The sequence below is a fragment of the Aquarana catesbeiana genome, linkage group LG13 (assembly GCF_042186555.1).
Source record: "Aquarana catesbeiana isolate 2022-GZ linkage group LG13, ASM4218655v1, whole genome shotgun sequence".
NCBI classification, from domain to species: Eukaryota; Metazoa; Chordata; class Amphibia; order Anura; family Ranidae; genus Aquarana; species Aquarana catesbeiana.
The window spans coordinates 215,490,949-215,518,827 of NC_133336.1; the positions used below are offsets into that span (position 1 = coordinate 215,490,949).

A 27,879-nucleotide genomic window follows, 5' to 3' on the forward strand; every position below is an offset into this window, starting at 1 on the left:
CCATCTCAAAACCCAGCACCAGGCACAAAAAACTCTCAGGGGGGCCCCTGGGTTCAATGTTAAATGCTTGTTAAGTCTTGGGGGATGTGCAGAAGAGGCTGCATAATATACATGACTCCTGCCCCAGCAGGCTCCAGTGTGGTTCTCCCCCAAAGCTCCAGTCCGTGGGCGGAGTCTCGGTGTCATCATGTACAGTGCAGGGCTCTCCCTATATTGTACAGGGTGGGGGTGCATGTGTGACCACAGACAGGAGCAGCTTACAGAGGAGGCCATTGCAGACCAGTTGGGAACCTTCTGGAGCGGGGAATCAGGTACGCAATACAGCCTCTTCTGCAACGCTTAACTGAGCAAAAAGAAGAAAAGCGGCACCCGATTTCTGTTGTTCTATAGATCTTTATTTCTTTTCCAGTTTACCTACAAGGCACAGCAGAGGTGTCTTGTATGGAAGACGGAAAAGAAATAAAAACATATAGAAGAACAGAGACCAGGTGCCCTTTTGTTCAGATAATTGAGATGCTGTCAGGAGCCTGTAGGAGCACCGGAACCCCCTGTGGATGAAACCTGATATATATGGATGGAGGCGGTGGATCGCTTTTATCCCCATTTGATTAAGAAATGTTTAACCCTAGCGACCTACGTAAACAAACTCGGAGCGCCGCTCCAAGCGTCTGCAAACTGCTCTGGTGATCCACAGCTCTGTCAGATGCCGGCATCCAGATACACATCCAAGATAGCAGTTATTCATAGAACTCAAAGGAAGCCACACTCCTAATCAGGCAACAGTGAAGCCCCTCTCTAGCCACGCTCTGATGCGTTTTGCCCCGCAGCTGAAATTTTAAGCCCCAGCAAGGGGCGAAATGCGTCGGGATGCATGGCCAGAGAGGGGCTGAAGCCGTTTCACTGTCACCTGACATCCGATAGGAGCGGGACGTCCTTAGACTGATATACAGAAGTGTTTAACCCTTGCAGTGTGGGGGAGGGGGGGGGATTTAATATCATGTTTTGTTGTTTATATTTTTGTACCCGTTTCCTGGCACACAAATGCTTTCATTCCATCTTGAAAGGCATAAAAAGACTGACAGAAAGAAATCCAGATGACTCTTCTTCAGTTTGAATCCCTCTTTGATTAGTTTTAAACCTTCTTATAAGCAGCGCATGCAGTTCTATTCAAAGAGGAAGATTAAAAAATGAAGATCGGCTTTTTTCATCTACAAGCTACAAAGAAAAAAAAATAAATAAAAACATAAAAAGACGGCGAGATGAAAACTTTAACGTTGTGTAAGCCAAAACTCCAACACCAGGATAGAAAGAAAGGGGGCGCTGTTTATCATATGCAAATATATGACACCAACACAATACATAAAAACATTCCAGTTTTTGTTTTCGGGTAAGAGGGTTTTTTTTTTTTACATCCCCAGATTCTCCTAGTTCCACCATAGAATGCTGCAGACCCCTTAACCATCTCATAGTTAAAATATCCTACATACATTGATTTCCATCCAACATGTTCCCTGGAATAAGGTCCACTTCATCAGGGATGCAGATGCAGTTCAATCAGACAGTAGCATTGCACCGTTGCCAATACTAAGCATCTGTACGATAATAAAACTGATACCTTCCAGTTTTAGTAAAAACATGTAAAGTGCCACTTACAGGCAAGAAATAGAGCATCTACAGTGGCTTGACAAAGAGGCAGTGCCTTGAAATGAGACTAAAGCCTCGTACACACGATCAGCTTTTCGGCAGGGAATTGTGTCACGACAGGCCTAAAATCCAACCATTAGTACGCTCCATCAGACAATTGTTGTCCAACTTTCTTCCAACAAATGTTGGATGGCAGGCTAGTAAATTTTCATCGGACAACGGTCTGTTGTCAGATTTTCCTATCGTCTGTACACAAGTCCGTCACACAGAAGTTGAAAGTACAAACACGCATGCTCAGGATCAATGCTCAAACATGATATTAGCAGAAGGTGCCCAAAGGGTGGCGCTCAAGAGCTGAAATTCCTCGTAGTATGTCACTACGTTCGTGTTTGTTGGCCGACAATTGAGTACCGTTTGTATGCAAGACAAGTTCCTGGCACACACCCTTCGGACAAAAGTCTGATGCTTTGTTGGCCAACAACCTGATTGTGTGTACCAGGCTTTAGACTGTTGTGCCTTCCAGCAGAGTTCCCAGTTCCAGTGATCTGGTTGGCGAGATGTCATTTCCGGTCCACCACGACTGGTCATGCCCAGTGGCTCTTCCTGGATATGGAAATACACAGCACATCACCATCTACATTGCTCCTCCTAGCTGGTTCATCCATCTTCCCATCCATTGCTTTCTTGGTGACCAAAGGAAATAGAGCATCCACAGTGGCTTGACAAAGAGGCAGCGGCTTGAAACGAGATTGAGACTGTTGTGCCTTCCAGCAGAGTCCCCCAGTTATAATGATCCAGTTGTCAAGATGTCACTTCCGGTCCACCATGACTGGTCATGCCCAGTGGCTCTTCCTGGATATGGAAATACACAGCACATCACCATCTACATCTCTCCTCCTATCTGGTTCATCCATCTTCCCATCCTTTGCTTTCTTGGTGACCACAGGAAATAGAGCATCCACAGTGGCTTGACAAACAGGCCGTACCCTGAATTGAGATCGAGACCGTTCCGTGCCTTCCAGCAGAGTCCCCAGTTCTAATGATCCAGTTTGCGAGACGTCACTTCTGGTGACATTTCCGGTCAGCTGTGATGCTAGTGATGCCCAATGGCTCTTCCTAGATACAGACCAAGACCAGGACCAGACCAAGACCATGACCAGACTAAGACCAAGACTAAAACCATGACCAGAACAAAACCATGACCAAGACCTCCACCACACCAAGAACAAACGAAGACCAGACCAAGACAGCACATCGCCATCCACATCTCTCCCCTTTTGCTCTTCTAGTGGTCACAGAAAATAGAGCATCCACAGTGGCTTGACAAACAGGCCGTACCCTGAATTGAGATCGAGACCGTTCCCTGCCTTCCAGCAGAGTCCCCAGTTCTAATGATCCAGTTTGCGAGACGTCACTTCTGGTGACATTTCCGGTCAGCTGTGATGCTAGTGATGCCCAATGGCTCTTCCTGGATACAGACCAAGACCAGGACCAGACCAAGACCATGACCAGACTAAGACCAAGACTAAAACCATGACCAGAACAAAACCATGACCAAGACCTCCACCACACCAAGAACAAACGAAGACCAGACCAAGACAGCACATCGCCATCCACATCTCTCCCCTTTTGCTCTTCTAGTGGCCACAGAAGATAGAGCATCCCCAGTGGCTTGACAAAGAGGCAGCGCTCTGAAACAAGACCGAGACTGTTGTGCCTTCCAGCCCCCAATTCTAGTGATCCCGCTGACGAGACATCACTTCCGGTAACATCATTCTAAGACCGCCGTGACTGGCAGACCAGTACTCCTCCCAGCTGGTTAATCCATCTTCCCATCCTTTGCTTTCCTGGTGGCCACAAGTGGCACAGATGGTATTTCTCTACACCAGGACCTGGTCACATGCGGAACTGTGGTTTTGCTCTTTTTCTTGGATTTAAATAGCCCTTTACATGGCGTTAGCCAAGACACTAAAAATAGGTATTGGTGGGAATTGGCATCGGCGAGCGCTTGAAAAATAATATCGGTACTCGTGCTTGGTCTTAAAAAAAAAAAAAAAAAGGTATTGGTGCATCTCTAGCAGACAGTGAGCTCCCCCCCAGTTTGGTGTAACATTATCAGAAGGATCTCTTCTTTCACAGGTTTAGACAGAAAGCCAAAAAATAAAAATAAAAACATGCTCTACCGGAAATTGCCCGGGGGACTGGAAGCCTGTGATCTGATAATCATCCAACAATGCAATAAAGCCGACTACTCAGTATCATCCATTGCAATGATTCTTCTTTGACTACATGGCAGGATACAGCAATAACAAGCTAACGCGTTTCGGCCCTGGCCGAAACACGTTAGCTTGTTATTGCTGTATCCTGCCATGTAGTCAAAGAAGAATGATTGCAATGGACGATACCGAGTAGCCGGCTTTATTGCATTGTTGTAATGGGTTTAGCTAGGAGAATCTGTGCAGTGTTGGTGTTGAATATTTAACATAAACATCCCACTTGTTGGATTTTTGGCTTATACAGTATTAACCCTCCCCCTGCCAGAGCCATTTTTTGTGTTTTTTTGCACACGTTTATAAAAAAAACATTTTAAGCCTAAAGATAACATAAAAACACACATATCATGTATTTTCTGAAAGCAGATACCCTAGAGAATAAAACAGCGGTAGTTCCAATTTTTTATGCTACACAATATTACCGCACAGGTCTAGGAAAATCTCAGTAAAAAAAAAAAAAAAAAAAAAAAACAACACCACACTAAACGTGAATTTTAGGGAAAACACAATAAAGTAACCACATTTTTGGTAAAATATAAAAAAGGACGAGGTTGCACCGAGTAAATAGATACCCAACATGCCAAAGCTTAAAATTGTTGTGCGCCCGTGAAATGGCGTCAAACTTCAGTACCTGATCTTTTCTATAGGCGACATTTCAAAAGCCCCCCTATAGGTCACCCGTTTAGTGATTTAGAATTATCGCTCTCACTCCGTTTGTGCGTGTGTGTATATGTGGGGGTGCCTTCACATTTGTTTTGGGGGGGGTTGTGCTTGGGTGTATTTTTTTTTTTTTGCAAATTTATTTTAAAAATATTAATAATAACAATGCCATAAATCTATCCCCTATTTTGTAGACGCTATAACCAATATACACTTATTGCGATTTTTTTTTTTTTTTTACCAAAAATAAATAGAAGAATACATATTGGCCTAAATTGATGAAGAAATTTGTTTTTGTTCATTTTTTTTATTGGAAATAATATTATAGCAAAAAATCTTTTTTTTTTTTTTTTTAAATTGTCAGTCTTTTTTTGTTTATAGCGCAAAAAAATAAAGTATTGGAGGAGGCGCAGCGCTGACGGGGAGGGGTGAAGCGGATGAGGGATTGTCGGCCATCTTCTCTGTCAAAGTGATCTTATTAGGCGGCTGATTCTGGGTGCCGCAGCTCCCCTCCCCCCCCTCGGTGAAAGCGAGGTGCAGATATCATCATTAGCGGGATATCGATCATTCAGTGCGCTCGCTTTCCTGTCTCTAATCATGTCCTGGCCCCGGGGGGGTCTCCTAATCAACACACAACATGGAGGTTGGGGGAGCCGCATCTTCCATTAACACCCCCCCTCCCCCCCATAAACCCCCCAACATCATACCCGACACATGAAGTCCAGCAGGGTGGCGGTGATGGCGGGGTGCGGCTTCATGGAATGGTGCATCACCAGAATCGCCGGCTCTGTGGGGGGGGGGGGGGGGAAACACACATTAGAGATGATCCGCAGATAATTCCACACAAATAATACACAAAAGGGAAACCAGAAAAAGGATTTACAGTTCTGTCCATCCACTCCTGAGATTTACACAGCTATGGCACTGGGCAGGAGACCCGATTGTAATCTGCTGCAGTGCATTAACACCGTCGGCCCCGTTCACACACCAGCGACTTGGGACCGCAAAGTCACGTGACAAGTCGTAACCCCCCCCAACGATTTCCAATATTCCATAATAATGTCCATGGGGGGGGGGCAACTCCATATTAATGTCCATAGGGAGAAAAGGGGGGGAGGGGGCTCCATATCAATGTCCATAGGGAGAAGGGGGGCAACTTCATAATAATGTCCATAGGGAGAAGGGGGGGCAACGCTATATTAATGTCCATAGGGAGAAGGGGGGGGGGCAACTCCATAATAATGTCCATAGGGAGAAGGGGGGGCAATGCTATATTAATGTCCATAGGGAGAAGCGGGGGCAACTTCATATTAATGTCCATAGGGAGAAGGGGGGGCAACTTCATATTAATGTCCATAGGGAGAAGGGGGGGGGCAACGCTATATTAATGTCCATAGGGAGAAAGGGGGGGGGCCAACTCCATATTAGTGTCCATAGGGAGAAGGGGGCAACTTCATTCTAATGTCCAGGGGGAGGGGGCAACTCTATATTGTCCATAGGGAGAGGGGGGCAACTCCATATTAATGTCCATGGGGGGGGGGGGGGGGCGCAACTACATATAAATGTCCATAGGGAGAAGGGGGGCAACTCCATATTAATGTCCATAGGGAGAAGGGGGGGCAACTCCATATTAATGTCCATATGGTGGGGGGGGCAACTACATATAAATGTCCATAGGGAGAAAGGGGGGGGCAACTCCATATTAATGTCCATAGGGAGAAGGGGGGGCAACTCCATATTAATATCCATATGGAGAGGGGGGGGGCAACTTCATAATAATGTCCATAGGGAGAGGGGGGCAACTCCAAATTAATATCCATAGGGAGAAAGGGGGGGGGGGGGCAACTCCATATCGATGTCCACAGGGAGAAGGTCAGGTGTTCCCAAATTTCCAAAGTAGAGACTATGTGTCACTCAATCTCAGTTGTGATAGGAGTGCAAGAAAAACAATGAACAGACCCCGCCAATCTTCTGAACACATTAGCGGTGGCCGTTCCTGAGGAACCTGCGGTCACAGATTTCACTAGCTCTAATGCAATCAAACTGAGGAAGCTGAGATATTACCCAAACCACCAGCCCAGAGGTCTCCAAAGAAGCAGTGCCCACCCTCGGATAGCAGCCATCATTATATGCAGGGTCCCCACATTCCTGGGCATTGAAGCTGAATGTTTATCAGTCCTTAGGTTCCCAAAGCAGCAGTGCTCACCCTCTGACAGCAGCTGTCCTCCACAGTTCCCTGGACCACAAATTTCTGGGCACTAAAGTTGAATTTTACTTTACAAGTCCAGAGGTCCTCAAAAAACAGTGCCCACCCTCTGACGGTAGCTGTTATTTACACTCCCCCTAATTCACACATTTCTGGGCACAGAAGGTCAATCTTGCTCTACCAGTCTGGAAGTTCTCAAAGAAGCAGTGCCCACCCTCTGACAGCAGCTGTCCTCTGTGGTCTCCTGGACTGCACATTTCTGGGCACTGAAGCTGAATCTTGCAGTACCACTCCAGAGGACCCAAAGAAGCAGTGCCCACTCATTGATAGCAGCTGTCCTCCACTGTCTCCTGGGACTCACCTTTATGGCCACCTGGAGCTGCTTCTTTGGGACTTTTGGTCTGGTACAGCAAGATTCAGCTTTAGTGGCCATAAATGGGAGGACCAGGAGACCACACGAGGATGGCTACTGTCAAAGAGGGGTCACTGATTTTTTTTTTTAAGACCTCTGGGTTGGTAGACCAAAATGCAACCTCAGTGCCCAGAAATGTGAGAACCAGGAGACCATGGAGGACAGCTGCTATCAAAGGGTGGTCACTGCTACTTGGAAGACCTCTGGGCTGGTACAGCAATATGCAACCTCAGTGCCCAGAAACGTATGGACCCGGAGACCATGGATGACGACTGCTGTGAAAGGGTGGTCACGTCTTCTTTAGGACCTTTGGATTGGTAGAGCAAGGTTCAGTGACCACCTTTGGACAGCAGCCATCCTCTTTGGTCTCCTGGTCTGCACATTTCTAGGCACCGAGATTGCATTTTGCTCTACCATACCAAAGGTCTTCAAAGAAACAGTGACCACCCTTTGACAGCAGTTGTCCTCTGCGGTCTTCTAGTCCGCACGTTTCTGGGCACTGAGGTTGAATCTTGCTCTACCAGTCTATAGGTTCCCAAAGAAGCAGTGCCCATCCTCTGACAGCAACTTTCCTTTGTCTCCTGACCTGCACATTTCAGGCCACCGAGTTTGAACCTAGCTCAACAAGCCCAGAACTCTTCAAAAGGAGCAGCGCCCATCCTCTGACAGCAGCCGTCATCCCCGTTCCGCACATTTCTGGGCACTGAATCTATTCAGCCTTACTCAGAACGCTTAGAGCGTAATAGCGTATCTCGCTGTCGGAAGATTGTCACTACATTTTGTGTGTGCCGATCGGTGACAGGTTTCCCTGACATCTACCACAAAGCCTGTCGTCTCCTTGACAAAGGGATCTGTAATTTTTGCTGAGGCATCTTGCCTGCCTTTTCATCACCATGGATAACCGGAGCACCAACCGCAGCTGATGACAGATGTCGTCCAACATAACCACCAATAATTAACCCCTTTAACACCGGGCACGGTCTCCCCCTTCCTGCCCAGGCCAATTTTCATCGCGGTCACTCTTCCAATGACTATTGCGTGGTCATTTAATAATGTATTCTCACAAAATTTTTATCATTTTTTTGAGAGAGCGTTCTCTTGGTGGTATTTATTCACCAAAAACTGAAAATTTTGAAAAAATGCCTTCTTAGTTTGTTATAAAATGTTGCAAATAACACATTTTTTTCCTTCACCGATGAGCACTGATGAGGCTGCACTGATATGCTGCAATGATGGGCCTGCACTGATAATCAGGTCACTCATGAAGAGGCACTGATGGGCGCTGACATGGCTGTATTGATGGGCACTGATCAGGCTGCACTGGTATGCTGCAACGATGGGGCTGCACTGATAATCAGGTCACTGATGAGGCTGCACTGAGGGGCACTGATATGCTGTACTGATAATCAGGTCACTGATGAAGAGGCACGGATAAGGCTGTAGTGATAGGCGGCATTGATGGGCACTGATAGGCTGCACTGATAATCAGGTCACTGATTGGAACTCATGAGGCTGTATTGATGGGCACCGATGAGGCCTGAAATGCTGCACTGATGGGGCTGCACTGATAATCAGGTCACTGATTGGCACTGATGAGGCTGTATTGATGGGCACAGATATGCTGCAATGATAATCAGGTCACTGATGAAGAGGCATTGATAGGTGACATTGATGCTGCACTGATGAGGCTGCGCTGATGGGCACAGATATGCTGCAATGATGGGCCTGCAGTGATAATCAGGTCACTCATGAAGAGGCACAGATGAGGCTGCACTGATAGGTGGCATTGATGGGCACTGATATGCTGCTGTATTGATAAGCACTAGATGGGGCAATGATGGGCCTGCACCGATAACCAGTTCACTCATGAAGAGGCACTGATGGGTGCTGACAAGGCTGTATTGATGGGCACCGATCAGGCTGCACTGGTATGCTGCAACAATGGGGCTTCACTGATAATCGGGTCACTGATGGGGATGTATTGATGGGCACTGATGAGGCCTGAAATGCTGCACTGATGGGCACGGATATGCTGCACTAATGGGCCTGCACTGATAATCAGGTCACTCATGAAGCTGCACTGATAAGCGGCATTGATGGGCACTGGTGAGGCTGCACTGATGGGGACTGATATGCTGCACTTATAATCAGGTCACTGATGAAGTCTCTGATGAGGCTGCACTGATGATCAGTGCCCCGATTAGTGTAAATGTCCACTGTCACAGGAAAGCTGGTTATCGACTTTCCTTTCCTCACATTCCAGCAGCGCTGAGGAAAGGACATACTGATAACCAGCATTTGTATACATGTGGTGAGCTGTGATTGGACACAGCTCACCACATGGTAAAGAGCCAATGTCATTGGCTCTTTACCCTGACTGGTGATGTGCTGCATCCAAGGGACACGGCTCACCACCGACCAGCGCGCCCCCAACAGGGCAATCAGGAGGGGGTCATATGAGGCCCATCTAAAAGGAGGAGCGTCTCCACCCAGCCTAGAGCAGATTGATGGCCTCTCCTCTTCATCATATGACGTCCTCCTGATCGAGCCCCCGAGGGGCGTGCAGCGCGGCGAAGGTGGCGAGCCGTGTCCATCGGAACTGGTTAAACTGCCCGAGGGGGGAGGAATAAATCCAGACGGGATGTACGAGTGAACAAATGTCCGGTCCACTCACCAGTTTTTATTTCAATAAACTTTATTAAAAACAACTGCAGGGCGATATTCATAGGGTTACTCCCGTCGAGCGCGACTCCACCTTTGACGCGTTTTGTCCCCAAAGCCCACACTGAGCCCCAGCGGCAGCAGATGATGGACGGCCTGTTTTATACGTATATCTCTGGATCTATTTGTTTGCTGTGATAGATGTGAGAGGAGCGTTCTCTCCCACCGATCGTCTCCACACAGGCCCCCGGGGCTTCGATTGGTGATTTCCATTATTTTCGAAGACAACATTCCAGGCTGTTTTCATGAATCATTCTGATAAGAAGAGCCGTAAATTATTTAAAGCGCCCCCGCCGCCGCGTGACCCGCTCATCTGACAAAGGAAGGAATGCCGGGGTGAAGGCAAAGCGGGGAGAGATGAAAACGCCTGGCGGAGGGTGAAGGATACAGAGATAACACGCGATAAGAGATCAAAACATTCGGACCGCGACGTGAGAGGAGAAAGTCGCTACAAACGCACGGTGAGGCCATCTTACCGATATTCATGATGCTGTCCTTTTCCGGGCTGAAGAAGAGCCAATCGTAAAACAGAGCCAGCTTGGCGTTGGAGGCGGCCACGTTGGACTGCGGAAAGAAAAGGAGAACGGAGACAAGTGGATTAACGAGGCCTGAGAACCACCAATCACAACAACCCAAGGATCACCACCTGAGATTGTGAAGAGATAATTGATAAAATATAACAAAATGCTCTTCATAAAAGCAATATTGATCGTCTTTATTTAATCTTTTATTTCATTTCATTATACAACCCCCACCCCCCCCCCCAAGCATTTTTTTTTTTTTGCTATTCAGCACTGAGCTACTTTAACTGGCAATGGTCATGCAGCACTGTACTGCATTCATTTTTTTAATTTTTTTTTTTTTTTTTATAATTTTTTGGGTTTTTTTTTTTTTTTTGCATACTGTCACCCGTGCAATTTTTTACTTTTTTTACCATTTTGTTTTTAAATACACCGGTGAAGTATGGAGTCATCATATAACTGGTGTGGTGGTGATCAGAGACACTGACTGATGACATTATGGTAAAAAAAAAAAATGTATATTATAATAACTTATATATAATATTTTTTTCCTTTTTAATTTTTTTTTTTTTTTTTTTTACATACAGTTCATCAGAGTAGTTCAGTGTACAGTAATGATCACTATACCATCAATCATTTGAATTGTCATGAATGGCATTCATTCGTAACTCATTGTTTACGATTGTGATGCTGTGATTGTCCCAAAGCCATCAGGTGGTACAGGGTGCTGTGACTGGCCCACGGCTATCACATGGTACAGGGCGCTGTGATTGGCCCACGGCTATCACATGACACAGGGTGCTGTGACTGGCCCACGGCCATCACATGGTACAGGGTGCTCTGACTGGCCCACAGCCATCGCATGGTACAGGGTGCCCTGACTGGCCCACGGCCATCTCATGGTACAGGGTGCTCTGACTGGCCCACGGCTATCACATGGTACAGGGCGCTGTGATTGGCCCACGGCTATCACATGACACAGGGCGCTGTGATTGGCCCACGGCCATCACATGGTACAGGGTGCTCTGACTGGCCCACAGCCATCGCATGGTACAGGGTGCCCTGACTGGCCCACGGCCATCTCATGGTACAGGGTGCTCTGACTGGCCCACGGCTACCACAAGGTGCAGGGTGCTGTGACTGGCCCACGGCCATCGCATGGTACAGGGTGCTGACTGGCCCATGGCTATCACATGGTACAGGGTGCTCTGACTGGCCCACGGCTATCACATGGTACAGGGTGCTGTGACTGGCCCACGGCTATCACAAGGTACAGGGTGCTCTGACTGGCCCACGGCTATCACAAGGTACAGGGTTGCTGTGACTGGCCCACAGCTATCACAAGGTACAGGGTGCTCTGACTGGCCCACGGCTATCACATGGTACAGGGTTGCTGTGACTGGCCCACAGCTATCACAAGGTACAGGGTGCTGGGACTGGCCCACGGCTATCACATGGTACAGGGTTGCTGTGACTGGCCCACAGCCATCACATGGTACAGGGTTGCTGTGACTGGCCCACAGCCATCAAATGGTACAGGGTTGCTGTGACTGGCCCACGGCTATCACATGGTACAGGGTTGCTGTGACTGGCCCACGGCTATCACATGGTACAGGGTTGCTGTGACTGGCCCACGGCTATCACATGGTACAGGGTGCTGTGATTGGCCCACAGCTATCGCATTGTATAGTATGCTGTAATTGGCCAACGACTATCGCATGGTACAGGGTGCCGTGACTGGTCCATGGCTATCACATAGTACAGGGTGCCGTGATTGGCCCACGGCTATTACATAGTACAGGGTGCTGTAAATGGCCCACAGCCATCACATGGTACAGGGTGCTGTTATTGGCCCAGGTACCATGTGATCACTGGTGACCAATCACAGAATCACACACAGTAGTAAACAATGATGCCATGAATGGATTCCAGTCATAAAACTTGTTGACTTCGTCTTGTGAACTCACAGCGATCACGTCATATCTGGGCCGCTAACAGCATACGAGTACGTTGCGACATATGGGTACGTCACAGTGCCTGGGGTAACCACCCAACAGCAGCAAATATACTGCTGGCAGTTGGCAGTTAATGTATAACAGCTTGAGGACTTTCATGTTTTGATGTGATGTCGTCACCACTGTGGCTGATCATAGTCCTCCTTGCTGGAGAGGAAGCTGTACCTGAGGACCTGCAGTGCCAGGATCTCCCTGCTTCTGCCGGGTGTGGGGGGGGGGTGAGCCTTGCTCCTCTACCAAGATGGCTGCCTCCACACAGAGACATCATGCCTTGTTCTATGAAAGTCAGTAAAACGTGGAAAGATAAGCTGCAGATAGACCACAGATAATAGGGGTGACCAGATCTTTTTCCTTTGCTTGCCTTTATTGGATGTTTGCCTCAATACAGGTCCACTTTAATATAAGTATACACTCTCCATTTTATGAACAATGAATGTATGACAAAGGATTCTCAGAGCACCGTGGGTTAAAGAGACAGCACAGCAGATGCCACTTGTTTTGCAGCTGCCTTTGTCTTATGGAGTCTGATGAAGGCGGAGTCACGACTGACAGGTTACGGAGTTGCTGATTGGCTTATTTCAGCACTGTATCCGCAGAGACACAACACTAACTGCGAAGAGGGGCAAATCTGATGATTTCTTGCTCTCTCGGTTTACTTACCGTGCAGGTGGTCAGGAGCCAGCCAATGATGGCCCAGCGAGGCAGGATATCGGAGCTCAGCACCTCATTGGACGGGTGCACCACGCCGCATATGTAGCGAATCAGATCACAGCGCAGGGACTGGCTGTCCGGGGTGGAGAGGTACTGTCTCTGAAACCAGTCCTGGTATCGCTTCTGCTGCCCAAACCGCACCTGGAAGAGAAAAAACAAAAATCAAGTGGACCTGTCATTACATACCAGACTTCACAATACCCAATCACGTCATTACTTCTGGGAGTCATGCTTGTGGCTGTTAGAATCTAGCAATGCCTCGTGGGACTTGTAGTTCAGCAACAGCTGGGGGGGGTTATGCATGTGGAGAGTCCCTGTACAATGCAACTTGTGCACTCTTCATACTTCATGGAATGGTGCTGGACTCCGGTGCTTCTCATCCAGGGAGCCACTGAGGTTTCCCTGGGGTGCCGCAACCTCTGATGTGATGGGGGGCGGAGGGGATGATGGGGGGGGGGGGGGGCGGAGGGCAGAACTCTGTGCTGTGAATGACTGAATCTGTGATGGGGGGCCTCTGATGTATAGGGGGGCATTGTCGTGAAGGGGGGCCTCGGGCGTGAAGGAGGAGTCTCTGACGCAAAGGGGTGACCTCTGTTGTGAAGGGGAGGGGGGACGACTACGATGTGAAGAGCGGGGGGACTTCGACAAGAATGGGGGGGGGGGAGGGGGACTGATGTGAAGAGGGACTCTGACCTGAAGGGGGGGCATCTGATGTAAAGGGAAGCTCTGATCTGATGACTCATTGTGTAATTGGGGGACTTCTGACGCGAAGGAAGGGGACCTCAGACCCGAAGGGGGGGGGGGGAACCTCAGACCCGAAGGGGGGGGGGGACCTCAGACCCGAAGGGGGGGGGGGACCTCAGACCCGAAGGGGGGGGGACCTCAGACCCGAAGGGGGGGGGAACAACCTTAGACCCGAAGGGGGGGGGGGGGGGACACCTCAGACCCGAAGGAGGGGGGGACCTCTGACCCGAAGGAGGGACCTCTCATGTGAAGTTCATTCCATTGAGGCGGATGTGTGCCTCCCCCCAGGCTCAGGTTCCCCATTGGGACCTCTGACCTGAAGGGAGGGACCTCTGACCTGAAGGAAGGGACCTCTGACCTGAAGGAAGGGACCTCTGACCTGAAGGAAGGGACCTCTGACCTGAAGGAAGGGACCTCTGACCTGAAGGAAGGGACCTCTGACCTGAAGGAAGGGACCTCTGACCTGAAGGATGGGACCTCTGACCTGAAGAAAGGGACCTCTGACCTGAAGAAAGGGACCTCTGACCTGAAGGAAGGACCTCTAACCTGAAGGAAGGGACCACTGACCTGAAGGAAGGGACCTCTGACCTGAAGGAAGGATCTCTGACCTGAAGGAAGGACCTCTGACCTGAAGGAGGGACCTCTCATGTGAAGTTCATTCCATTGAGGCGGATGTGTGCCTCCCCCCAGGCTCAGGTTCCCCATTGGGACCTCTGACCTGAAGGAAGGGACCTCTGACCTGAAGGAAGGGACCTCTGACCTAAAGGAAGGGACCTCTGACCTAAAGGAAGGGACCTCTGACCTAAAGGAAGGGACCTCTGACCTAAAGGAAGGGACCTCTGACCTAAAGGAAGGGACCTCTGACCTAAAGGAAGGGACCTCTGACCTAAAGGAAGGGACCTCTGACCTAAAGGAAGGGACCTCTGACCTAAAGGAAGGGACCTCTGACCTGAAGGGGGGGGGAACCTCTGACCCGAAGGAAGGATCTCTCATGTGAAGTTCATTCCATTGAGGCGGATGTGTGCCTCCCCCCAGGCTCAGGTTCCCCATTGGGACCTCTGACCTGAAGGAAGGGACCTCTGACCTGAAGGGGGGGGGACCTCTGACCCGAAGGAAGGGACCTCTGACCCGAAGGAAGGACCTCTGACCTGAAGGGGGGGGGGACCTCTGACCTGAAGGAAGGGACCTCTGACCTGAAGGAAGGACCTCTGACCTGAAGGGGGGGGGGACCTCTGACCCAAAGGAAGGATCTCTCATGTGAAGTTCATTCCATTGAGGCGGATGTGTGCCTCCCCCCAAGCTCAGATTCCCCATTGATAAGTAACATTTATGATTTTACACTGTCCTTGACTTTGCGGGTATACCTGAATGATGGGTGCAGCTACAGGCATCATTCAGATACTGGCTTTTTCAGCCGGCGATTCCCTACACCATAAGAACGATCATAGGGGCTGTTCCACCGCTTGATCGTTCTTACGGGCGGCGAGAGGGTATGTCCTCCCACCGCCCTCCGGTGCTTCTACCGACTCCGCCGGAGAACGGATCCGCCGGCCCCGGATGTTTACCATAGGGACTTCCCAGATGATCGCGGTCTCTTTGATCCTTAGAAGGCTGGGCGCGTTATGACGTCACGCCCGGCCTCTGCATTCAAACGAATGGTGCTGCCTCAGCTGGGACGCCGAGATCGTTTTTTTTTTTTTTTTATTTATTTTAGGCTTCCCAGCCTAGAGGAGAGATATGAGGTCTTATTAGCCCCCCCAAATCTCACTGTAAAGAGGACCTGTCATGACAAATTCCTATTACATGGGATGTTTACATGACTTGTAATAGGAATAAAAGTGATCAATTTTTTTTTTTTCGAAAAATTGCTGCGCAAATACCATGTGAGATACAAAGTTGCAACGAACACCATTGTATTCTCTAAGGTCTTTGCTAAAAAAAACATATATAATGTTTGGGGATTCTATGTAATTTTCTAGGAAAGAAAAGATGATTTTTACATGTAGGAGAGAAATGTCAGAATGGGCCTGGGTGGGAAGTGGTTAAAGAAAAATCGCTCGGAGCAGATCCCCCCGATCCGTATCTCAGGACTTTTGATTTCCAATTTGCACCTCACACCCCAGGGAATCAGAGCGGACAGTAATTGTAGAACTTCCTCCGCCGCGTCGGACTCATTCGCAGACAGCGGGACGCTCGGATCTCATCCGTCGCATCTCGCCGCAAATCCAATCTGCTTTCTGTCAGAGCGGAACAGGACGCGGCGGTCACCGAATCACGTCTCGCCTGTACAGCGGAGACGCAGCGCCAGTCCCCGCGCCTCTTCATTTTCACCTCTCTCTCCCCGTTCCCGTCCGACCGCTGCGCTGCACATTGTACTGACGCGTTTTTACAAATCAATGACAATTAGTCTCCTGAGCCGAGGTTCCGCTCCAGCGATCGGTGGACGGATGAGGACTATCGATCTGAAGTGTGGAGGGCTATTCTTCAAACGCACAATGAAGTGTGTGCGCTGGGCTACGACGGCGAGATAATTGGAGGGGAGATGTACAGAGCAGAGCATTATGGGAAAACGAACGTCACGGAAGAATGGAGACGAGTGAGGGAATGACAAACGCCGGACGGTGAATCTGGAGCCTTGGAGTTAACAATCCGGAGCTTCCTCCGTCTCCCGGTTCTGAGCGATCGAACAACACAACGTGCGGCAGAAGTTCTACAGACCACCATGGTGCCGGCCGAGAGGGATTTGTATCAATCTAATATCAAAATGTGATCCATCGGGGGGTCCGAGCCGCGGCCCAAGAGCCACTCGGTGCTTAGCAGACCCCAAAAGTCAGCAGCAGGAAGAGGCTACGAGGGCAACGATCTCCAACAGTCTATTGTAGTGTGTCGGCAGTTTCTGACCATCTCCTGTGGGGTGTCCCCAGTCAGACAACTTCCTGCAGGGTGTCCCCCCCGTCTGAGACCACCTGCTGCAGGGTGTCCCCCCCCCAGTCTGAGACCACCTGCTGCAGGGTGTCCCCCCCAGTCTGAGACCACCTGCTGCAGGGTGTCCCCCCCCAGTCTGAGACCACCTGCTGCAGGGTGTCCCCCCCCAGTCTGAGACCACCTGCTGCAGGGTGTCCCCCCCCAGTCTGAGACCACCTGCTGCAGGGTGTCCCCCCCAGTCTGAGACCACCTGCTGCAGGGTGTCCCCCCCAGTCTGAGACCACCTGCTGCAGGGTGTCCCCCCCAGTCTGAGACCACCTGCTGCAAGGGTGTCCCCCCCCAGTCTGAGACCACCTGCTGCAGGGTGTCCCCCCCCGTCTGAGACCACCTGCTGCAGGGTGTCCCCCCCAGTCTGAGACCACCTGCTGCAGGGTGTCCCCCCCAGTCTGAGACCACCTGCTGCAGGGTGTCCCCCCCAGTCTGAGACCACCTGCTGCAGGGTGTCCCCCCCAGTCTGAGACCACCTGCTGTAAGGTGTCCCCCCCAGTCTGAGACCACCTGCTGTAAAGTGTCCCCCCCAGTCTGAGACCACCTGCTGTAAGGTGTCCCCCCCAGTCTGAGACCACCTGCTGTAAGGTGTCCCCCCCAGTCTGAGACCACCTGCTGCAGGGTGTCCCCCCCAGTCTGAGACCACCTGCTGTAAGGTGTCCCCCCCAGTCTGAGACCACCTGCTGTAAGGTGTCCCCCCCAGTCTGAGACCACCTGCTGTAAGGTGTCCCCCCCAGTCTGAGACCACCTGCTGTAAGGTGTCCCCCCCAGTCTGAGACCACCTGCTGTAAGGTGTCCCCCCCAGTCTGAGACCACCTGCTGCAAGGGTGTCCCCCCCAGTCTGAGACCACCTGCTGCAGGGTGTCCCCCCCCAGTCTGAGACCACCTGCTGCAGGGTGTCCCCCCCAGTCTGAGACCACCTGCTGCAGGGTGTCCCCCCCAGTCTGAGACCACCTGCTGCAGGGTGTCCCCCCCAGTCTGAGACCACCTGCTGTAAGGTGTCCCCCCCAGTCTGAGACCACCTGCTGTAAAGTGTCCCCCCCAGTCTGAGACCACCTGCTGTAAGGTGTCCCCCCCAGTCTGAGACCACCTGCTGTAAGGTGTCCCCCCCAGTCTGAGACCACCTGCTGTAGGGTGTCCCCCCCTCTCTGGCCGCCTCCTGTAGGGTGTCCCCAGTCTTCTATCATATACAGAATCTTATGTGCGGCCCTTCAAGGGGCCATAATTGAGGCCCCCTACACCTTGTGGGTTGACAACCACGGAATCAGGTCTACAGAAATCAGATACCACGACAATCCCAGGCGGCTTTTAAGCTAACTGGCTAAATAAGACTACAGACAGTTCCTATTTCAGACACCCAACTGCAACTACCTAAATTTACGGCATCTCATCTTTTTCCACTGTCCTATCCCACCCCACCGTACTTCCTCCAATCACATCCTCTGAAAGAACCAACACCTACCCGAGACGTCATGAACAGCAGCTTGGTCTCCATGTCGGGGGTCAGGCGGCACGCCAAGAACTTGCGGGAGGTACGAGACTGTAACAGCTGGAGCATTCCTACGAGGGGGAGAGAAGAAAGAGTTCTCTACAAACAGCCGATAAAATATTTATATTGCTCTAACATATACCGCAGCGCTGTACAGAGATCACTGAACCAGTCACATCAGTCACTGTACCAGAGGAGCTTACACTCTAATGCCCCCCCACAGTGAGACACTATTATTATAATACATTTATATAGCTCTGACATATACTGCAGTGTTGTACAGAGAACACTGAGCCAATCACATCATCTGTACCAGAGGAGCTTACACTCTAATGCCCCCTCCCACAGTCACACACTATAGTGATGTATTGGTTTTGGGGGGGGGTCATTATGCAAACAGACTATAGAGGCGCCATTGGCGCGCCCATCCCCCTCCGCTCCACATCTTCGATTAAACTTCACAATAATCTCATTATGCTCCGGCTCGGCAATCAAGACCCGCTCAGCTCTTATCTCATATGTATACCTCCACCGCCCCCCCCCCCCACCATCGGACCGCCGACTGGCAGTGCGTGAAGCGGAGAAGGGGGGGGGGGGGGTGACACGCGGGAACTGGCAGATTGGTTAGAAGGGAGGCAGCGGATATAAATAGATGTTCTACAGCTCCAGGGAAGGAAATCGGCTAATTACAACCTGCCTGAACAGGGGGGGGTCCGGGGGGCACCATTAGCACGCAGCAACCCCCCCCCCGTCCAATCCATTCCTCATCTACAGCTGATGGAGCAGCGGGATCATTTCCACCACTCAGAGAGAAAAGAACATTCACTATGGAGAGATGGTGGGGGAGAGGACGTAACGCGTACGTCACCGGCCACAGCTAGGGGGCACAGTACACCGCCCTGAGGGTGAGCACAGAGCCAACACGGGTCATAGGTACGGTACACCGCCCTGAGGGTGAGCACAGAGCCAACAGGGGTCAGAGGGCACAGTACACCGCCCTGAGGGTGAGCACAGAGCCAACACCGGTCAGGGGGCACAGTACATCGCCCTGAGGGTGAGCACAGAGCCAACACGGGTCAGAGGGCACAGTACACCGCCCTGAGGGTGAGCACAGAGCCGATACGGGTCAGGGGGCGCAGTACACCGCCCTGAGGGTGAGCACAGAGCCGACACGGGTCAGGGGGCACAGTACACCGCCCTGAGGGTAAGCACAGAGTCAACACGGGTCATAGGTACAGTACACCGCCCTGAGGGTGAGCACAGAGCCAACACAGGTCAGAGGGCACAGTACACCGCCCTGAGGGTGAGCACAGAGCCAACAGGGGTCAGAGGGCACAGTACACCACCCTGAGGGTGAGCACAGAGCCAACACCGGTCAGGGGGCACAGTACATCTCCCTGAGGGTGAGCACAGAGCCAACACGGGTCAGGGGGCACAGTACACCGCCCTGAGGGTGAGCACAGAGCCAACAGGGGTCAGAGGGCACAGTACACCACCCTGAGGGTGAGCACAGAGCCAACACCGGTCAGGGGGCACAGTACATCGCCCTGAGGGTGAGCACAGAGCCAACACGGGTCAGAGGGCACAGTACACCGCCCTGAGGGTGAGCACAGAGCCGATACGGGTCAGGGGGCGCAGTACACCGCCCTGAGGGTGAGCACAGAGCCGACACGGGTCAGGGGGCACAGTACACCGCCCTGAGGGTAAGCACAGAGTCAACACGGGTCATAGGTACAGTACACCGCCCTGAGGGTGAGCACAGAGCCAACACAGGTCAGAGGGCACAGTACACCGCCCTGAGGGTGAGCACAGAGCCAACAGGGGTCAGAGGGCACAGTACACCACCCTGAGGGTGAGCACAGAGCCAACACCGGTCAGGGGGCACAGTACATCTCCCTGAGGGTGAGCACAGAGCCAACACGGGTCAGGGGGCACAGTACACCGCCCTGAGGGTGAGCACAGAGCCAACACCGGTCCGGGGGCACAGTACACCGCCCTGAGGGTGAGCACAGAGCCAACACCGGTCAGGGGGCACAGTACATCGCCCTGAGGGTGTAACTGACGCAGAGAACAGAGACCGCCTCACTAAGCTGAGGGAGAGTTTCTCCCGCCCACCTTCTCTTTATAACCACTTCCCGACCTCACTACATCCGAATGACAGCTACAGCGCGGTCCTCCAGTTCTGGGAGGGCGTCTGTTCATGTCCTCCAAGAACCGGGCCCCCCCTGCAGGGCGCAACCAGCGCGCTCTGTGATCACTGTGTCCTTCAAACACAGGTGATTACAGATCAGGGAAAACAGCCAATCACAGTGGCTCTTTACCAAGTGATCAGCTGTGTCCAATGTAAACATACTGACCGGTTATCGGCATTCCTTCCTACACGCTGACAAGAGGACATCTACACTGATAATCAGTGCCACCCATCAGTGCCGCCCATCACTGCCAATCAGCAAAGTTAAAAAATTACACATTTACAAAATTTTATAACAAAAATGAAGAAAAATGGGGGGGGGGTTTCCCCAAATTTTGGGTCTTTTTTGCTTGTTTAGCAAGAGATAAACCCCCCCCCCCCCGTTGTGATTACATTCCACCAAAAGATCGATCTATTTGTGTAAAAAAAATGATCAAAATGTCCTATGTGTACAGTGTTGTATGACTGAGTAATTGTCATTCAAAGTGTGACAGGGCTGAAAGCTGGGAATTGGCCTGGGCAGGAAGGGGGTGAAAGTGCCGGAAGGGCAAGTGGATAAATTTCACCCACCGTGCACACTCTATAGAAGTACCGCCCACCCTCTCTTGAGAAGTACCGCCCACCCTCTCTTGAGAAGTACCGCCCACCCTCTCTTGAGAAGTACCGCCCACCCTCTCTTGAGAAGTACCGCCCACCCTCTCTTGAGAAGTACCGCCCACCCTCTCTTGAGAAGTACCGCCCACCCTCTCTTGAGAAGTACCGCCCACCCTCTCTTGAGAAGTACCGCCCACCCTCTCTTGAGAAGTTCCGCCCACCCTCTCTTGAGAAGTTCCGCCCACCCTCTCTTGAGAAGTACCGCCCACCCTCTCTTGAGAAGTACCGCCCACCCTCTCTTGAGAAGTACCGCCCACCCTCCCTTTCGAAGTACCGCCCACCCTCCCTTTCGAAGTACCGCCCACCCTCCCTTTCGAAGTACCGCCCACCCTCTCCTGAGAAGTACCACCCACCCTCTTTTGAGACTTACCACCCATCCTCTCTTGAGAAGTACCGCCCACCCTCTCTTGAGAAGTACCGCCCACCCTCTCTTGAGAAGTACCGCCCACCCTCTCTTGAGAAGTACCGCCCACCCTCTCTTGAGAAGTACCGCCCACCCTCTCTTGAGAAGTACCGCCCACCCTCTCTTGAGAAGTACCGCCCACCCTCTCTTGAGAAGTACCGCCCACCCTCTCTTGAGAAGTACCGCCCACCCTCTCTTGAGAAGTACCGCCCACCCTCTCTTGAGAAGTACCGCCCACCCTCTCTTGAGAAGTACCGCCCACCCTCTCTTGAGAAGTACCGCCCACCCTCTCTTGAGAAGTACCGCCCACCCTCTCTTGAGAAGTACCGCCCACCCTCTTTCGAAGTACCGCCCACTGTGCACCCTCTCTTGAGAAGTACCGCCCACCCTGCACCTTTTCTTTTTAAGTACCATCTACCCTGCACCATCTCATTATAAGTACCACCTACAATGAAGCTTCTCTTTATTACTACTGCCCCCCCTGCACCTGCTCTTTATTACTACTGCCCCCCTGCACCTTCTCTTTATTAATACTGCCCCCCTGCACCTTCTCTTTATTAATACTGCCCCCCAGCACCTTCTCTTTATACTCCTAACACCTTCCATGCAGCTTGCCTGTACATTTACCGCCCATCCAGCAGCTTCCCTTTATTAGTCCCGTACACTTCTCTTTATAAAAATGAAGGACTGGGTGTGGAGGGGGGGGGACATACCTGTGAACTGGGGGCTCAGGGCCTGCGGATTGTGCAGCATATCCTTCCACAGCAGGTCAAACTCCGGGATCCGCGCCACATTCTGCAGGAGGCGGACCAGGTCCCGACCAATCATGTAGCAGTCCATATACTGCAGGGAACAGAGAGGAGAGGAATTAGAGGGCTTCTAAGGCATTGAGCCGCCTGTACAGGAAGAAACGGATCTTCATTCTGTGCTACTCAGTGATGTAATATGGGAGGAGATTTTCTCTCACTTCCTGTCCTGATAAAAGCAGACACCAGTCCTGTTCTCTGGTTTCTGCACCTCCTGCTTTTATGTAAAGAGTTTGACTTTAGGTAAGATGGAGGAGGGGGCACCTACCCGCTCTCGTAGCAGCATGATACAGAAGTCCACCTCCTTCTGTCGTAGAACCAGCAGCTGAGGGGTCCCGTGGTGGTCGACAATCAGACGCAGGTAGGTGTACACCGACATGGCGATCAGGATGCTGCTCTTCATGACCCACTCTCTGCAGACGATACCAGAAAATAGTAAATCCCCAACAGAGCTTCCCAACCATCGCTCCACATTTCACCTTCTCTAGCTTCTCCATTCCTCAATGCAATATTACAACTCCAGGTAAAGGGTTAATTCGCTTTTTCACACAACATGAAACTCGCAGCACCCTCCCCCGCACCCCAGTACCCGCTGCACTTACCCCCTTGAATGACAACCTTTCACTGCCCCACACTAGCTGGTGTAGCAGCTCTGGGGATTTGAAAGCCAGGCTCTTCTGTACCCCTTCTTTCTTCCAGGGTGACGCAAAGCGATTCTCATTGGTCAGCGTTGGTCGCGTGCCAGCACTGACCAGTGCCCACTCACCACCATGACGTAAAACAGCCCTTGTCTGTGGTGTAAAGCAAATAAAATTAAGTGCGCTTACAGTCAAATAAATTACAATCCAAATTAATATGTTGCTAACATAAGTGAATAAATACATATATATTAATAAATCAGATACCCAAAATGAAAAAGTGCTGAAAAAACAATCAAGTGAATGAATTAAGTGCTCATACGTAATAGAACATATAAATATAGAGTGAATAAATGTGAAAAGCAGATACAAAATCAAATCTGTTTCGTCATAAATGACGTCTTCAAAGGGTCCCCTTTGAAGACGTCATTTATGACGAAACATGTAGGGCGTGGCTACGCACTGTACGCCATCACGCCGTTCACCCCATGTCTGCACGGGTGTTGGCTTTTTTATATGCCGGCTGGTTTTAACTAGTTCTTTCTGCCCAGTCTACAAATATTTTTAAACCGTACTACACCACTGGAGCCCCTTTTTTGCTTCCTTTTTACCTACGACCTTCGGGTCTAGTGGGTGCCCCCCTCCAGGTAGACGGGTTGGATTCGTCCCCTGTTGGAACGCTTCATTCATCAGCCGAGTCGGACGTTACCATCCAGCTGTCCCCGCATGCATACAAGACCTCACTATCAAGGAGGTCCACCATTCCTGGTAAGGGTCCACCTATAGAGCCCTCCGGACTCACTGTCTGTTTGGATTTCCCTTCACATCATCTTTCTTCTCTCCACCTATACTGGCTGTCTCCAATGAAGTGTGGATCTGTGACTTTTCCTTCATGAGACTGATATACCTCTACTGAGCTGTTCTTGAATGGACTTTATTCACCATCATTATCTATGAGATTTGATTTTGTATCTGCTTTTCACATTTATTCACTCTATATTTATATATTTATTTATATGTTCTATTACGTATGAGCACTTAATTCATTCACTTGATTGTTTTTTCAGCACTTTTTCATTTTGGGTATCTGATTTATTAATATATATGTATTTAATTTATTCACTTATGTTAGCAACATATTAATTTGGGTTGTAATTATTTGACTGTAAGCGCACTTATTTTTATTTGCTTTGGCTCACTACACTGATATTGGTGTTTTCTTTGTTGCAGCTGCAGTCTAGTATCTTTAATTGCTCTTCAGCGCAGGTTTTTTTTTTTTTTTTCTTTTTTTACATTCTTGTCTGCGGTGTACTGAGCTTTTCAGATGCCCACACCACCGCACCGGCTGCGTGGGAAGAAGAAGGTAATCAAGGCTGGGAGGCAAGTGCAGAGGGGACCAGGGTGCTGGGGAGGATGTAATGTGTGATATATATATATATATATATATATATATATATATATATATATATATATATATATATATATATATACACACTTTTTTTTTTTAGTATTATAACTGTATGAGTCAATGACAGTATTAAATAAAGGCACATTGCTGTCTACAGGTTGTGTTAATGACAGTAATAAACTGAGGAACACTGCCATCTATCTACAGGCTGTGGTAACAACTACAAACTGAATTTTATTAATTACCGTATTTATCAGCGTATAACACGCACCTTAATTTTAGGAGGGAGGTTTCAGGAAAAAACAAAAATTGAAGCCCATTAAGAGCTTTTGAAGTGCCAATCATTGCAGCCTCGCCAGTGCCCATCATTGCAGCCTCGCCAGTGCCCATCATTGCAGCCTCGCCAGTGCCCATCATTGCAGCCTCGCCAGTGCCCATCATTGCAGCCTCGCCAGTGCCCATCATTGCAGCCTCGCCAGTGCCCATCATTGCAGCCTCGCCAGTGCCCATCATTTCAGCCTCGCCAGTGCCCATTTTTCAGCCTCGCCAGTGCCCATCATTGCAGCCTCGCCAGTGCCCATCATTGCAGCCTCGCCAGTGCCCATCATTGCAGCCTCGCCAGTGCCCATCATTGCAGCCTCGCCAGTGCCCATCATTGCAGCCTCGCCAGTGCCCATCATTGCAGCCTCGCCAGTGCCCATCATTGCAGCCTCGCCAGTGCCCATCATTGCAGCCTCGCCAGTGCCCATCATTGCAGCCTGCTCAGTGCCAGATTAGACAGAGCCAGATCTCCTGTATACTCTGTGTCACACCCAGTCCCGCCTCCTATGATGGACAAAACAGCAGTCCAACGCTGGGACATGTGACATCAATTCTATGAGCCGTCCAGGAGGCTGGACTGGGCGTGACTGCAAGATGAGCACACAGGAGATCCGGCTCTGTCTAATCTGGTGGCGCTCGCCCCCTCCTTTCCCTCTAAGGCAGCCTATATCGGCGTATAACACGCACCCAAGATTTGTACCCTATTTTCAGGGGGAAAAAATGCATGTTATACGCCGATAAATACGGTATTCTTTTTAATACTATAACTGTATGAGTCAATGACAGTATTAAATAAATGTACATTGCCGTCTGCAGTTTTTTTATTCATAACTGTATGAGTTAATGACAGTATTAAACCGTGGCAAACTGCCATCTACAGGCTGTGGTAAACTCTGCAAGCCAATTTTTTATTCATAATTATTTTTAATACTATAACTGTATGAGTCAATTACAGTATTAAATAAATGCACATTGCCGTCTGCAGGTTGTGGTGACCTGTGCAAGCTGTTTATTTAAATTATTCTTTTTAATACTATAACTGTACGAGCCAATGACAGATTAAACAGAGGCACATTGGCATTTTCAGGCTGTGGAGACCACTTCAAGCCAAGTTTTTTTTAATATTCTTGTTAATACTATAACTGTATAAGTCAATGACAGTATTAAACTGAGGCACACTGCCATCTACAGGTTGTGGTGACCTCTGCAAGCCAATTTTGCATTCATTATTTTTTTTAATACTATAACTGTATGAGTCAATGACAGTATTAAATAGAGGAACATTGGCGTCTACAGGTTGTGGTGACCTCTACAAGCTGTTTTTTTAATTATTCTTTTTAATACTATAACTGTATGAGTCAATGGCAGTAATAAACAGATGCACACTGCCCCGAACCATTAGTGTGTGTGTGTGTGTGTGTGTGGGGGGGGGGGGGGGGGAGTAAGCTGTCAGCCAGGAAGGGGGGGTGGTTTTTAAAGGTATCCCTAGCATATCGCATATGTTGGGTGTTGATAAACAGTTTTAGAGATCATAGGCAGGAAGAGGTTAAAGGGTGCCTTTTACTGACTAGCCATGAGATGAACCTATATGTACATATTTGGGCCCCTACTGTGAAGAGCACAGAGCTCTTAGCGCACGGGACAGAAATCTGCCCGATATAACCCGGCTGGAAGGCAGCGAATGTTGTGAAAACTATTTCGGGGACGTCTGAGGCTGCTTAATAAAACATAATTATAAGAATTATGAACATTCCTTTCCTAATAAAAATAACATCATCATTGTACCCGCCAGTTCTATTCTAAAATGAAAAAGAGAGTCAGTGAGGCATGCAGGGTGGGAGCGCCCCTCTCAGGTGATGATAAAGCAAAACTCCACTAAAAGATAATTTTTTGCAAATCCACCATTCACTAGAGAGCGGTGACATCACTGAGAATGCAGCCTATCCATTCACTAGAGACCGGTGACATCACTGAGAATGCATCCTATCCAATCACTAGAGAGCGGTGACATCACTGAGAATGCAGCCTATCCAATCACTAGAGACCGGTGACATCACTGAGAATGCATCCTATCCAATCACTAGAGAGCGGTGACATCACTGAGAATGCAGCCTATCCAATCACTAGAGAGCGATGACATCACTGAGAATGCAGCCTATCCATTCACTAGAGAGCGATGACATCACTGAGAATGCAGCCTATCCATTCACTAGAGAGCGGTGACATCACTGAGAATGCAGCCTATCCAATCACTAGAGAGCGGTGATATCACTGAGAATGCAGCCTATCCAATCACTAGAGAGCGATGACATCACTGAGAATGCATCCTATCCAATCACTAGAGAGAGATGACATCACTGAGAATGCAGCCTATCCATTCACTAGAGAGAGATGACATCACTGAGAATGCAGCCTATCCATTCACTAGAGAGAGATGACATCACTGAGAATGCAGCCTATCCATTCACTAGAGAGAGATGACATCACTGAGAATGCAGCCTATCCATTCACTAGAAACCAGTGACATCAGCTGTAAGGAGACTTACCTCTGCTCCATCAGGATATCCAGCACACTTTCAGACAGCCAAATATTCTTGGCAGTAATGTCGCCCCCTGTATATGGAAGAAGAGGGAAGTAGAGAGGAGGAAGGAGGGGTGAGAGGGCGGTAGAGAGGAGGAAGGAGGGGTGAGAGGGCGGTAGAGAGGAGGAAGGAGGGGTGAGAGGGCGGTAGAGAGGAGAAAGGAGGGGTGAGAGGGCGGTAGAGAGGAGAAAGGAGGGGTGAGAGGGCGGTAGAGAGGAGGAAGGAGGGGTGAGAGGGAGGTAGAGAGGAGGAAGGAGGGGTGAGAGGGAGGTAGCGAGGAGGAAGGAGGGGTGAGAGGGAGGTAGCGAGGAGGAAGGAGGGGTGAGAGGGAGGTAGCGAGGAGGAAGGAGGGGTGAGAGGGAGGTAGCGAGGAGGAAGGAGGGGTGAGAGGGAGGTGGAGAGGAGGAAGGAGGGGTGAGAGGGAGGTAGAGAGGAGGAAGGAGGGATGAGAGGGAGGTAGAGAGGAGGAAGGAGGGATGAGAGGGAGGTAGAGAGGAGGAAGGAGGG

At 50.1% G+C, this 27,879-nt stretch overlaps 2 protein-coding genes across 2 annotated transcripts in view; both read right to left on the reverse strand.

Annotated features, from left to right (window-relative positions):
• The window catches only part of ILF2 (interleukin enhancer binding factor 2), a 341,977-nt gene that overhangs the window by 131,719 nt on the left and 182,379 nt on the right, over positions 1–27,879 (reverse strand).
• INTS3 (integrator complex subunit 3) overlaps positions 1–27,879 on the reverse strand; it is a 135,842-nt gene that overhangs the window by 33,248 nt on the left and 74,715 nt on the right. Inside the window, exons 6-12 of the mRNA XM_073610440.1 lie at positions 27,337–27,403; positions 22,692–22,836; positions 22,331–22,460; positions 18,343–18,440; positions 13,113–13,304; positions 10,393–10,480; positions 5,285–5,364 (exon numbers count right to left, since the gene is read on the reverse strand). Of these exons, the coding sequence (XP_073466541.1) occupies positions 5,285–5,364; positions 10,393–10,480; positions 13,113–13,304; positions 18,343–18,440; positions 22,331–22,460; positions 22,692–22,836; positions 27,337–27,403 (800 nt within the window). The remainder of the gene's footprint in view (positions 1–5,284; positions 5,365–10,392; positions 10,481–13,112; positions 13,305–18,342; positions 18,441–22,330; positions 22,461–22,691; positions 22,837–27,336; positions 27,404–27,879) is intronic.